Here is a 15,063-nt window from a genome sequence, read left to right on the forward strand (position 1 = left end):
TGTCCTTCTAGTGTTCCTTGATGGATTTGAGGAAATAAGGGTCCAAGTATGTCCCCAAAAACCTAAACCCTAGCCACGGTGCGCCTAGATCGGCTATGTGTCAACTTGGGTGCCCATTGGGGCTTTTGAGTGCCTGGGTTCCATTTCATGTAAACTCATCTCCTAAGTCTGAAACTTGGCTCGAGCATGTCTCTCATGTATCTTGGGACAATGGCTAAGCAGATTGCCCATAAGAAGTTGATGGGAACCAAAACTAATGCGAGACGACGCACGAGATGTCAACTTGGGCACCCAGCACTGATGCTCGACCCAAGTTGAGCCTAGGGACGTTCATGTGACATCCTCAACTTCATGGCTCGTTGTTCTAGGGTCACTGAGACTTGTTCTCTTGAACTTTGTCGAAGGATGGCAGCTAGAAACATCTTCCACCCACTAGTGTTAACCAGGGCACTAACACAATTTCCAATGCCCAAGTTGACCACCATTAGTCTTAGTGGATAGGCCCAGGGTTGTTTCCTTCTTGCCACGTGTCAAAAATATTGTGCATATCATCGGGGTCAACTTTTCATGTAAACACCCAATAAAATAAAAGCTATTTTCCACTAGTGTTACACAAGTTCAAGAGCATAATACTAATGGTGAAAATTTTTACAATGCACCCCTAAAAGGGGTCCACTAATGCACTCTTTATCTGTATCGTCATCTGAGAGAATTTTTTAGTCTATTTTTTTTACGGTGGTCTATGTTGTAGTTATTTAAGACATCCTAAAAAATTTGAGAAATTCAAAAAAACTTAATATGCAAAAAATAGGGTTCAAACACACGCGTTAAAAAATAAAAGAGTCGCGTGCAATAAACTATTTGAATCCTATTTTTGGCATATTAAATTTTTTCAAATCCCTTCAAATTTTGTAAAATATCTTAAATAACTACAACATAAGTAACAAAAAAAAAATTCTAACTAAAAAATTCTTTCAAATAGCCAAAAACCCAATAATGTTATATTGTACAAGTACAAGTAACATGAACAAATTTATTAAATTATCATGTGCAAATTGAAATATATTTTCCCATGTGCAATAAAATATATATATATATCTTTTTTTTTTGCTAACGTAAAGAAAATAATGTAAAATAAAATAAAACTTCACAAATTATGATTTAGGCCGTGGATTTCTATGGTGGTAATGCTAAGCAAAGCTGGAAAAGAAAAAAAGGAAAAAAAAAAAAAAGAAGAAGAAGACTCTCTCTCTCTACACCCACACACACTCTCTCTCTATGTACACACCCTTGTGTTTGTCAGGGCTTTTACACCTCTTTCTTATTACAGAGAACAAAAGTAGAGGTTAGAGCGAACTAGAGAGAGGAGAAGGAGAGAGTGGTGGTGGTGGTTGAGTGTGCGCGCGGCGGCGCGTCTGATTCTGCGCCGCCTTGGGTTCGGGAATGAGATTCTGGGAATGATTTAGAATTAGAATTAGTATTGGTATTGTTATCATCACTATTACTATTTTTATTTTTCTTCTTCTTCGCCGAGTTCGCTTCATTCCCACGGTAACTTGGTGCCTTTGATAAGGGAAGAAACAAAGATTGATTCAGATTCTGATTCGGAAACAAGGCTTTCCTATTTGGGATTTGTTTTTCTATAATTCTGGCGGAACTTAGAGGAACCCTAGCGTTCCTTGTTCAACCCTCAGTGTCGGCGAGTTTATTACCAGATCGATTCGATTTCAAGCCGAAGAACAAGAAGAAGAATAGGAGGAGAGGGTTTCACGAGGTTAAAATGCTTTGGGTTAAGAGGCTTTCTGGTTTTGTGTCAGCTGCAATGGTGTTGATTGTTCTATCGCCTTCGCTTCAATCGTTTCCACCGGCAGAAGCAATCCGATCCTCACACCACGATTCTCATCTCTTACGTCTTCGCCCCGATGATTCCCTAAATCCATTCTCATTTCGTAAGGCACCGACTTTTCGCAATGCCGATAAATGCAGCTCCGCAGACCCCTCAATCCGTTCTCCAATAAGTGTCTGTGATCCCAATTTGGTCCATGTCGCTATTACTCTCGACGTTGAATACCTCCGTGGCTCGATCGCCGCCGTTCATTCGATTCTTCAGCACTCGCTGTGTCCGGAGAGTGTGTTCTTCCACTTCTTGGTTTCCGAGAGCAACCTCGAAGCGCTAGTACGATCCACGTTCCCTCAACTCAACTTCAAGGTCTATTACTTTGATCCGGCAATTGTACGTGATCTGATCTCGACGTCGGTAAGGCAAGCGTTGGAACAGCCGTTAAATTACGCCCGGAACTACTTAGCGGACCTACTCGAGACCTGCGTTCGGCGCGTGATTTATCTGGACTCGGATCTGGTTGTGGTGGATGACATTTGGAAGCTATGGAGAACGAGTCTCGGGTCGAGAACAATCGGAGCTCCGGAATACTGCCACGCAAACTTCACCAAGTATTTCACGGCGAGTTTCTGGTCGAACGGTCACTTCTCGTCGGCTTTCTCGGGGCGGAAGCCTTGCTACTTCAACACCGGCGTGATGGTGATGGATCTGGTTAAGTGGAGGCGGGCCGGGTACACGAAACGGATCGAGAGGTGGATGGAGATCCAGAAGAGCGACCGTATCTACGAGCTGGGGTCGTTGCCACCGTTCCTTCTGGTCTTTGCCGGACACGTGGCACCCATCGAGCACCGCTGGAACCAACATGGGCTGGGCGGCGACTACGTCAAAGGCAGCTGCCGTGACCTCCACCCTGGTCCGGTTAGCCTCCTGCATTGGTCCGGAAGCGGCAAACCATGGCTGCGGTTAGATTCAAAACGGCCATGCCCACTCGACGCTCTCTGGACACCATACGATTTGTACGGACACTCACAGTGAATCAAATACAAAGGGGTTAGGATTCATCGACGGTAAATTCCCACCAGTACTGTTTTTTTTGTCACTTTTCTTCTTTTTTACTTCTAAATTTGCCATTTTTCTCCATTATTTTGTGTCTTCTTCTTCTTACTCTGAGCTACTCATTTTTTATATAACAATTACATTTTTTTTACCTCTTTGTTATTATTTAGTTGGGTTTATTTGTATTCTATTCTAATCTTGTTCTTTTTTTAGTCTTTCTTCTGCAAATAAAAGAAAAGATACTCAATTTGTTATTGTATATAATGTTATTAGTAATCATACTCTGTTTGTTTAGAACTGGCATTTGCAGTAGTGCTAGTTGATTTTAAGGTCCAACCAGTAAGTAACCAATGTGCTAAAGTAAAATGAGTTCAGAGAAAATAAAAAGAAAAGGTATCCTTATCTTTCAATGGTGGAGTATTGAGACACACTACATGTGGGCACAAAGGTGGCCCCGAAATGGAGACCATCGAAATGTCCAAACTTTACTCTCTTTTTCTTTACTTCTTTCTTTAATTATCCCTTCCCACCACTTAGTTACAGCAACTTGTAAAAAAGATAATCTTTTTAGTTTCTTTCCTTTTATTAAAAATAAAACAACCCTTAAAAATGGCTTCTTTATGAGTTTTGTTTGGAGAATATAGATTTGTTTGTGTATGTAGGTGGTAGGCCAGTGATTTTGCCGTTGTTGGTAAAAGCTTAAGAAGTCTACTGACTATACATAAGAAAACCCAGAAACAGAGATTTATTCAATGATGGTGGTGAAAGCAAAAATTAGAAAGAAGACAACAGAACCTACTACTACACAAGGTGGAGTGCACGTATGAGATTTAATACTTTTTCTTAACTCTGCTATTATTTGTATCAATGAATTTGTCTTATTGGGTCAATGGAAAAATAATCCAAGAAAAACAGAACCAAGTGGAGATTGATTAGGTTGAGATAAGGCTCTCTCTCCCCCCCTTCTTTCTTTCTCAATATTAGTCTCATATTGCCAGCTGTTGAGCTTTATAGCTAGAATAGTGAGCAGCATTGGAAGAATCTAAAAGAGTTTGTTTTAGTGATACATTGGCAAAAGTTAATGAGATAAAAACACGTCGGCATATGGTGTGTGTTTAGCATCGGTGGCAGCGGCATAGGCCTTGTGAGCTACCTTCTCACATAATTTAAAATCCTACTTGTCCCTTTCTGCCCTTTTGGTTGGCAATCCCATATTCCCTTTCTCCTTCTTACATGTTTTTTTTTTCCCTTTGGGTTTTATCTTTTAAGTCATGCTGGTCCATACGAAAGCAGAGTCGGCTAAGGCTAATTATATAAATATAAATATAATTATAAACCCATTTAATAAATTTATTCACCTAAACAAAAGTGGAGTTTTCAGGGGCCATGATAGAAAATGAAATAAGCCACCCAAATATCACACAATTTCGTTTGGAAATATCCAAAGGAGAAAAAAAACAGGGTCTTCTTCTCTTCTAGTCTCACTCGGCTAGGGGACCGATTCCCTCACACGTGGATAGTTGTTTTGGAGAGTCATCATATGAAACAGAAATTTAAAAAAAAAAAAAACATGGCCAATCAACTTGGTACATGATTGGGTAATTCTATAATTGTTGGTTGATGCTTATTAAGTGACTTATAATATGCAGGCATATGGGACTTTTTCTCTTTGTTTCGATATTGTTGGCTGCTACTAGCTGCTCTCTCTCTCTGTTCTTTCTTCCTCTGGCTGCTTCCATTTCACTTTGTTAAGTCTTTGCTTTTAAGGCAAAAACTTTGATCATAAAAAGTTGATTAGGACCTTCCAACAAATTTCATTGCTCGACTGTAGATGGTGAAATCATTTTAAAAATAGCTATCTGACTTTCACAGCTTTGTTGTCACAATCGTTATTATAATATATTTTCCATATTTTATATTATATATATATTTGTTCCCTAATCATTTGGTATGGCTCAATTATTCTGCAATGTGTAATTGATATTACACCAAAACATTGCACATGACTATTTTTTTAAAAAACTATTTGTAATTACGCAAACGGGAACTAGAACCTACTGTTTTTAATTGTTTTAAAAAATAATGTCAGTACGTGTAATATTTTAGAGTATTTAATTTATTGCACATATCATTACTCATTATAGAATAAGAGTGAAACGGGTACCCAGTTTACCTACCCATTTAAGCTATTTGATGTTTTGAACGGGTGGGTGTAAATTATGACCCGAAACTCAGAAGCACGAGGAGCAGAGTTAGGTTTATTTCTTTACATGTGTGCCCTTCATATTTTATATACTGAGTAAGATAAGAGTAGCTGAGTAGGTTATTCATGCTCATTAGATCACATTTTACACTATGCTTTTTGTTACATGTCATATTCATTTTCTAACCTTTTTTTCTTCTTTCTTTCTTTTCCTTTCCTTAAATAAACGAAAAAAAGAGAAAGTGATTTACTTAGAGATGTACCTAATTTTAATTAGGGGTATAATAGTGCCAAATACTTTGTCTAGGCCAATCAACATCCATTCGGGTCCCCAATTGTTTGTAAATATCACTAAAACTCAATTGACTAGCTCCCTTGTATCTCAATCAAAGTAATGAAGATTTACAACTTGTGCTGATGAATCTACAATTTGTAAATGCTTCATCAGCATTATTCGATCGTGAGAGTGCTTAAATGTAACTTACCAAGGATTTATTGCTAGAGATGTTTTCTCTTCTGAGAGATGGCTTTTGTAGCAATCAATTTATCAATTGAATTTTTTTCTTCACAACCAATTTTACTAAGTTATCTGGTATAGTCCTCTTTTTCTATGTCTATTAACATTTTATTCCAAAATAGTTTGGCAAGAGGACAGTAGTAGATGAAAACCTCGAAGCATACTACTGTCACGAGGACATGTTTGGGGAAGGTAAAAATTTGGTCAAAACTAAAAGCATAAACCATTATTTACAGTTGGAAATCAGTCCTAAACAAAACCATTTCATTAATGATATGGCAAATAAAGACAAATAAGATAAGAACACATCAGCAAGGACTTGGACAAAGTTAGTTAAGTTGGTTTGTTTATCATTTTTGTATAGGCTTACATGTGGTAATCTATATATAGTCTTTTATCATTTAAGAAAGAGAAAAAACAGAGTTAGATAGAGAGAGGAGAGACTAATGTGTAGTCAGAGTATATCACTTAGTGAGGGAGGGAAATCCGATAGCTTAGAAGAACCAAATCAAGAAGCTAAGAGAAGAAGAGGATCATTCTTCAAGGTGCTTCGAAGGAAGTCCAACTTTAGGGAAAAGACTCATCCAATGGAAGTTTTAACACAAACTTTAGTCTATAAAAGTCTGTAATTGTCAACAGTTTGTATCATATTGCCATTGGCATAGTGAAAGGGAATTCTTAAGGGAGTTCAAAGGGAATTAGGCTCTTCACAATTGTGAGGAAGTTCGAACCTTTATAACTTTGTGTGTGTGTGTATTTTAAATTCTGTCATTTTCATTCTTGCATTCAATTCTGTTGATTTTTAGTTTGTCATTTGTTATTTATGCTAGTTGAGGTTGTTGGCTAAGCCCAACAAATGGTATCAAAGCAAGGTTTCAATCGAGAGATCAGCCAGGAACAATCAAGAAATCATGAAGACTTGGCAGAGTAGAGAAGGTGTTTGATCACAGTTCTGAATCACAACTTCAAGAACTTCAAGATTCAGATTGCAAGTGATCAAGAAAGATATCAACAACAAAGATGGAGATGTTAGACTTTTATTTGGGCTTACATTAAATTTTATTGGTTTTATTAAAACTTGGGTTGATTGGATAGTTCTTTGCTGTGTTAGCCCATGTTGTTGGTGATCAATTGTTAATGGGCTTAGCATCTGTGAGTAAAGTCTAGGTGAAGCAGAAGTGTGGGCTTTTCTAAGTTACTGAAAGCCTTTGATGAGCAGGCCCAGCCCAACTAGGGTTTTGTAGCTAAGTCCCCTCCCTAACTCTATAAATACATATTGTCTCATCACAATTGTATACCTTTTGATAATCAGATAAAATAAACTGCTTCTGATTTAGAGATCTAGGGAGGAAGACTTAGTTGATAGTATTGCACTATCGAATTGGAGTAACTGCTGTGGATCAATCAGAGATAATTGCTATGGATCAATCAGGTACACATACCTAATTATTATATCTTATTATTGTGTTCTATGTTATATACAAATAGATCTTGGGTTAATTGTTAATTATATAACATGTGGTATCAGATTGCCTATTGTATATGATTTAGAACCTATAATTAGTATAATTAATTTGTATATGTTAATTATCCATAATTTCACATCAATTTCGTTATTATTTTATGTGCAATTTTTTGTTTATAAATCTTAAAACTTTAGGGGTTTTATTCATCGTTAAATTCTCTATCAATTGATATATTATATGCTTGAAATCATTGTGTATATTAAGAGAATTTTAATTTTAAAGTTTTAGGGTTTATATGATTATAATGTGAAATTATAATTGTGTATTTTGATTTTATTGTTTTTAATTTAAAATTGATTATAGATATCTCATTAATTAAATGTTTATCAATGTTCTTACACAATTTATTTCGGGTTTCAATGAAAAATTCATAACACAAACTATTTTTTTTTAAGTTCTTAATTTTCGGATTGCTTTTGTCATGAAATCTAGAGATTTAACCTTTAATACCCGAAATTAGTAGCGTAGATCAATTAGAAATTCAATCCCGAGCAAAACCCATCCAAAATTCCCACTTTTCGACGAATTTTTGGCCGGAAAACAGTTGCAGACCCGACTGGCCGAACCGGGTCACGTGACCCGAACTGCTGGACCCGCTGGAGGAAGAAGACAACTCCCAGCCGCGAAGCCCACTCGCGCAGGCGGCGCGTGGGGGCGCATGGGGCCGGCTGGGATGTCCGTTTTCGACGTTTTTTTTTTCAGCGTGCTTAGAATTTAATTTCTGATTTTTCTATGATTTTTAATTAATTTTTTGACTCCGTTTAATAATTATTATTATTTTAATGATAATTATGCAGTTAAAAAATTATTAAAAATAATTTTTGATGATTTTTCAAAATCCGTAAATCATAGAAATTTTTTTGAGTTTCTTCTCGTCCCATAAAACATAGTCACTCTCTTATTTAATTTATTTTGACTATATAGTCTCCACCAATTTTCTTATATTCACATCTTTTGATTATTTGTTGTTCTAAAGTTATAAAACTTGGTTGTTTGATACAAAAATAATGTGTTATGGTGGACACTTTATTTTTTGCTTATCAATATAATAAAAGCAATTATATATCTCTTTTGGAAATTTGGTTGAAAATTATTAATTTTCAATGATTGTTTTATCACCAAATTTCACATGTTGAAGAAAATATTATATTTTTGGTTGACTATATGTGTAATTACTTGCCCAAAGGTAGTATTTACATATATTAGTTCACATTCCATGAAGTGAGTTAATATTAAATATATATATTTTAATTATTTGTCCAAAGGTAATAATTTAAATATATAAATTTATTATTATTTTTTTGCTTGAATTAATACATATTTTTTAAGAAATTTATTTGCCCAAAGGTAATAAAATTCTTAAATGAAATGTATTTTTTCTTTGTTGTTAACTTCATGAAGGTAGATCATGTGTGTGTTATATTCTCACCCCAAATGGGAGTTTATAATGACCAGTTGATTCTACAATATTTTCTAATACATTGCTCATATTGCTTATTCAAGTTTTAATTTTTGAATTTTTTCAGTCTCCTTTTTTGTGAACAACAATAATGCTTCCATCCATATTTTGAATGCTTCCAACTACAAGACATGGAAACGAGATGTGGAATTTACTTTAGGCATAATGGATTTGGACTTGTGCCTACGAGAAGAAAAACCTGCTGATCTTACTGACTCCAGTACAGCTGCCGAGAGAACTCATCATGCACAATGGGAAAAGTCAAGTCGACTTAGTCTTCTTACTATGAAAAGATCCATTCCTGAACATCTATTGAGTGGTTTGCTAGACACTACAAATGCCGAAGAGTTTTTCAATGCGGTAGAAAAATTATACGACACTGGTGAAAACGCTGAAGCTGGACATCTTATGGATGAAATGACAACCATTAAGTATGATGAATTAAAAGGAGTGCGAGATTTTATTCTGAAATTGGTGAATGTTCAGTCCAAGTTAAAAGATCATAATATTCCTCTTCCTGACTCTTTCATTATTCATCGAGCTCTTCATGCTCTTCCTGCCTCTTTCAGCCTTATCAAGACAGCCTACAACACTTACAATCAAACATGGACTATCATCGACCTAATTTCTCAGTGTGTAGCTGAAGAAAGCAAGCTTAAAAGGGAGAAGAATGAATCTGCTAACTATGTTTCTCACCTCAAGCCCAACAAAGGAAAAGGAAAATTCAAGAATAAAAATGATGGTGCTACTAAACAGAATGGTAATGGTAAGGAGCATAAGAATAAACAGAAGAATAACAACGGAAAGTCCAAATACTCTAATGTGAAGTGTTACTTTTGTGAAAAATTGGGGCATCGGAGAACAGACTGTCACAAATTTAAGACTTGGTTAGAAAAGAAGCAAGCACAATCAGGTAATCCATTGGCATGTGTTTGTTTTGAATCTAATCTAGTTGATGTTCCTATTGATTCTTGGTGGTTAGACAGTGGTGCTACTGTTCATGTTTCTGCTTCCTTACAGGGGCTAAGGGATCTCAGGAAGCCAAGTGAGAGGGATTCCAAGCTTAAAGTTGGCAATGATGTTGGAGTTGACGTTATCTATGTTGGAACATTTATTCTTGAATTACAGTCTCGTGATAAGATTATTCTGAACAATACTTTTTATGTTCCTACTTTTAAAAGGAATTTAGTTTCGCTTCCGCTTTTGGTTAAACAAGGATATTCTTTTCATTTTGCAAATGATAATGTTGACATTATGCTTCGACTCTCGAATTATTGGAAATTGCTTTTATTCTGATGGTCTTTACAAGTTGTCATTGGCTCCTTTAGATTCCTCTTTTAATGTTGTGAATACCGTGGGTAAAAGACCTCATATTAAGGAAACATCCTTATTGTTATGGCACAAAAGATTGGGTCATATTTCCGGAGAAAGGGTTGATCGTTTAATTAAATGCGAAATACTTCCTCCTCTCGATGCTTCGATTGGGATACTTGTGTTGATTGTACTCGTGGAAATCGACTAAAACAAGAAAGAAGACTGCAAACCGCAGTCAATCTTTATTGGAAATTATCCACACAGACATCAGTGGTCCTTATTCCACCACGTTGTGCAGAAACAAGTATTTTATCACTTTTATCGATGATTTTTCTCGTTATGGATTCACCTATTTAATTAAAGAAAAATCTGACGCCCTTGATAAACTCAAAATTTTTCGAAATGAGGTTGAGAAACAATTAGGAAGAGTCATCAAAGTTGTTCATTCTGATCGTGGAGGAGAATATTATGGTCGTTATACATAATCTGGACAACACATGGGGCTTTTTGCAGAGTACTTACAAGAAAATGGTATAGTTGCTCAATACACTATGCCTGGTTCACCTGAGCAAAATGGCGTTGCTGAAAGGAGAAATCACACTCTCATGGATATGGTTAGAAGTATGATGAGTAGAACAAATCTTCCGAGTTTTTATGGGGTGAAGCACTTATGACCGCAACTTATATTTTAAATCGTGTTCCCGGTAAATCTGTTCCCAAGACCCCTTTTGAGTTGTGGACCGGGCGGAAGCCTAGTCCGAATCATCTTCGAGTATGGGGTTGTCCAAATTGAAGTAAAGATTTATGATCCTAATTTGAAAAAGTTAGATCCGAGAACAAATCGCCGTTATTTCATTGGTTATCCAATGCGCTCAAAAGGCTATCGCTTTTATCTTGTCCCACTCGTGGTACGCGAATTGTTGAATCTCAGACTGCTAAATTTCTGGAATTTGATGTTGCTGAAAAAATTCCTTCAACATCTCTTGAAATGGGGGAGTCCTCTAAAGGAATTTGTATTCCTATGTCATTTTCAAGAGATGATAATAGTAGTCTCCATCCTACTCCAGTTGGTAATGCTCCCATTGTTGATGAATATATTGCTCCCGATATCGAAGATGATGAAGGTCCTATTATTGATGAAGGGCCTATTAATGATGAAGCTCCTATTGCTAATGAGAATCCTGTTATTGAAGAAATTCCAGTTGTGGAAGATGTTATTCAAAACAATGATCAACAAAGAGAAGTTATTCCAGAAGTACCTCCTCTAAGAAGATCTCAGAGACAAAAGAAGTCAACAAAGTGTCATGATAATTTTGTTTATCTTGGAGAAGGAGAATATGATATTGATCATTTTGTGGATCCTGTCACTTTTAGTGAAGCACTTAATAGTCCACAATCTTCAAAATGGTTAGCAGCTACGGATGATGAGATCGACTCCATGAAGAAAAATGGTGTATGGGAGCTAGTTTTATTACCTGATGGTTTCAAACCAATCGGTTGTAAGTGGATTTTAAAGGCTAAAAGGGATAAAAAGGGACAAATTGAAAGGTTTAAAGCGCGTTTAGTGGCTAAAGGCTTTACTCAAAGAGAAGGTATTGATTACACTGAAACTTTCTCACCTGTTTCCACTAAAGATTCATTCAGAATTATTATGGCCTTAGTTGCGCATTTTGATTTAGAGTTGCATCAAATGGATGTTAAAACTGCTTTTTTGAATGGAGAATTGAATGAGGAAGTCTATATGTCTCAACCTGAAGGCTACAAGGAGAATGGAAAAGAACACTTAGTTTGCAAGTTGAAACGATCCATTTATGGTCTCAAACAGGCATCTCGCCAGTGGTACTTGAAGTTTGACCAGGTTGTGACATCGTTTGGTTTCGTAGAGAACAAGTTTGATCAGTGTATTTATATGAAGATCAGTGGGAGTCGTTATATTTTTCTTGTTCTTTATGTAGATGACATTTTACTTGCCAGCAGTGATTTGTCACTACTAAATGAGACCAAAAATTTTCTGTCTTCCAATTTTGATATGAAAGATCTTGGAGAGGCATCCTATGTTTTGGGGATTGAGATCCATCGTGACAGGAATCGAAAAGTTCTTGGCTTATCTCAAGAAGCTTACATTAATCGTGTGCTCAAAAGGTTCAACATGGATTTGTGTAAAGCTAGTTCTGTTCCTATTCTGAAAGGGGACAAGTTCACTAAGCAGCAATGTCCTAAGAACGACTTGGAAAGAGGAGCAATGAAGAACATCCCTTATGCAAGTGTAGTAGGGAGTTTGATGTATGCTCAGGTTTGCACTCGACCTGACATAGCTTTCGTAGTAAATGTTCTTGGGAGATATTTATCTGATCCTGGCCTTGATCATTGGGTTGCAGCCAAGAAAGTTTTGAGATATTTGCAAAGAACGAAGAGTTTTATGCTTGTGTATAAGCAGGTTGACAATCTTCGAGTTGTTGGTTATTCGGATTCGCATTTTGGTGGTTGTGTAGATGATTTAAAGTCAACTTCGGCTATATTTTCACCTTGGCAGGTGCTGCTATTTCTTGGAAGAGTGTCAAACAGACTTTGATCACATCATCTACTATGTATGCTGAGTTTGTTGCATGTTATGGGGCATCTTTGCAAGCTTTGTGGCTGAAGAATTTTATTTCGGAGATACGAGTGGTTGATTCTATTTCCACACCTATGCTAATCTATTGTGATAATAATGCTGTTGTTTTCTTTTCAAAGAATAACAAGATTAGTAGTGCTTCTAAACATATGGAAATAAAGTATCTCACTGTCAGAGACTTGGTCAAGAAAGGAGACATTGTCATTGAAAATTGCAAGACCGAGTCGATGTTAGCTGATCCTCTAACCAAAGGGTTAAGTGCCGTGCTGTTTAATAAACATGTTGTTAATATGGGCATTTTAGAATCTTTTGATCTTTTGGGTTAGTGGGAGTTTTGTTTTTTGTTTGTTTTTAGAAATTATTATTTATAATTTTCTGAATAAAGTTATGAACTACATTTTATGTTTCAATATTTTTTTATTATTGAATGGATATGTTTTCAATTATGTTTTGTTATATTCTCGAGAATGATTGAATTGAAAGCATGTGGTTCATATTGTTGTGATCATTGTCTTTTAAATTTATTTGCTTAATGACAATGATATCTTGTTGGCTTAATTCTTTAAGCAAGTTTAGTGACACTTACTTATTTTAAGTGGTGTATGTTTAATTTCACTGGCTTATTTATTAAGCATCACGGTATCAGTGAAATTGAGGACTGATAAGGATATTATGTTATTTTAAATTGATCACATGTTGAACATAATTCCTTACCACACTACTAGACTTATTGACCATGTCGATTTAATACTTTGGTATTTGTGATTATGAATGTCTTTTGTTGAGCTAAAAACAATATGACTGTCATAGTTCATTATCAAAGGTTAAATTGGACCGGTATGTTGAGATGCTATCAGATAACTATCATTTTTTTTAAAGTGGCCACAAATGTTTTCCTGTTGTTCAACCCATGAGTCGTTTTCAAATAAAATTATTTTGATATATAATATATATGTATTAAAATCAATGTAGCCCAAGTGGGAGAATGTTAGACTTTTATTTGGGCTTACATTAAATTTTATTGGTTTTATTAAAACTTGGGTTGATTGGATAGTTCTTTGCTGTGTTAGCCCATGTTGTTGGTGATCAATTGTTAATGGGCTTAGCATCTGTGAGTAAAGTCTAGGTGAAGCAGAAGTGTGGGCTTTTCTAGTTGACTGAAGCCTTTGATGAGCAGGCCCAGCCCAACTAGGGTTTTGTAGCTAAGTCCCCTCCCTAACTCTATAAATACATATTGTCTCATCACAATTGTATACCTTTTGATAATCAGATAAAATAAGCGCTTCGATTTAGAGATCTAGGGAGGAAGACTTAGTTGATAGTATTGCACTATCGAATTGGAGTAACTGCTGTGGATCAATCAGAGATAATTGCTATGGATCAATCAGGTACACATACCTAATTATTATATCTTATTATTGTGTTCTATGTTATATACAAATAGATCTTGGGTTAATTGTTAATTATATAACAGGAGATTGAGAACTACAATGGCAAAAATGACTTAGGGAAAAGATGAAAGCTCATCTTAGAAACATTTGACTGGATGAAACTTTGAAAGGAGAAGTTGGTATGTCAGATACATTGGAGAAAGCTAAGAAGGGTGACTAAAAAAAAGGCAAGAAACACCATTGTGTTGAGCCTTGAAGATGAAATCTCGAGGAAGGTTTTTTGAGAAGAGACTACTGTTCACATGTGGAAGAAACTACTATGGCACAAGAAATGAAATGAATTTCTCTCTCGCATGTGGAGTATACACACACTTCATTAAATGTTAAATTTTATTTCATTGTATAGCTAAATTCCATTAAGGAGGAATTAAACCAAAGAAGTTTTTTTGCAGATTTTTTTTTTTATTATTTTTTCGTTGAAAGGGATTAAAATAAAGAAGTTGATTTATGTATACATGTTATCTCAAATAATAAATAACTAATAAGTATCTTTTCAAAAAAAAAAAAAGACAAATGAATCAAGAGGTATGAACTAATCCAATTCATGATTTAGGCACAATTTAAGTTGCTCTTCAATTCAATTCCTCCATTACAAAAAATAAGAACAAATAATAACTCAATAAAATACTTTTTGAAATATATATAATATATATAATAATCTTATTTTTGTATTAGATGATTGCTCTATTAATAAAATTTCTAAACTCTCTTCTATTGATGAATGATTTTAGGGTTTAAACTTTTCTAATTTGAATATATTTTTTTTTTTGAAGATTTCAACATTCAGTTATTGTTTGTGGTGGGGTGCACTTATTAAAAGTAAAAACAATTTTTATTAAAAATATCTATTTTGGTAATTTTACACAAAGTTAAATATGTAATGATATTTTTGGGGTGTAATTATAATTTTATGGGGTGTAAATATAACACCCCATGCATTTAATTCTACTGATTTCTGGTTTGTCATTGTGTTTTAGGCAATATCTCTTTCTTTCTTTTTATGGGACCAGATCGACCATTTTTAAAATGCAGTATGATTTATTATGGTCATATTCCCTTCCTCATATTTCTATTGAAACTGAA

At 35.3% G+C, this 15,063-nt stretch overlaps 1 protein-coding gene across 1 annotated transcript; it reads left to right on the top strand.

The window, feature by feature from the left end:
- Positions 1-1,066: 1,066 nt before the first annotated feature.
- Positions 1,067-3,155, top strand: LOC115703927 (probable galacturonosyltransferase-like 7). The gene has a single exon (XM_030631180.2). It carries the CDS (start codon positions 1,781-1,783, stop codon positions 2,873-2,875), a length of 1,095 nt encoding a protein of 364 aa, XP_030487040.1. The 5' UTR covers positions 1,067-1,780; the 3' UTR covers positions 2,876-3,155.
- The last annotated feature ends 11,908 nt before the right edge of the window (positions 3,156-15,063 follow it).

The sequence above is a fragment of the Cannabis sativa genome, chromosome X (genome assembly GCF_029168945.1).
Source record: "Cannabis sativa cultivar Pink pepper isolate KNU-18-1 chromosome X, ASM2916894v1, whole genome shotgun sequence".
In the NCBI taxonomy this organism is placed as follows: domain Eukaryota; kingdom Viridiplantae; phylum Streptophyta; class Magnoliopsida; order Rosales; family Cannabaceae; genus Cannabis; species Cannabis sativa.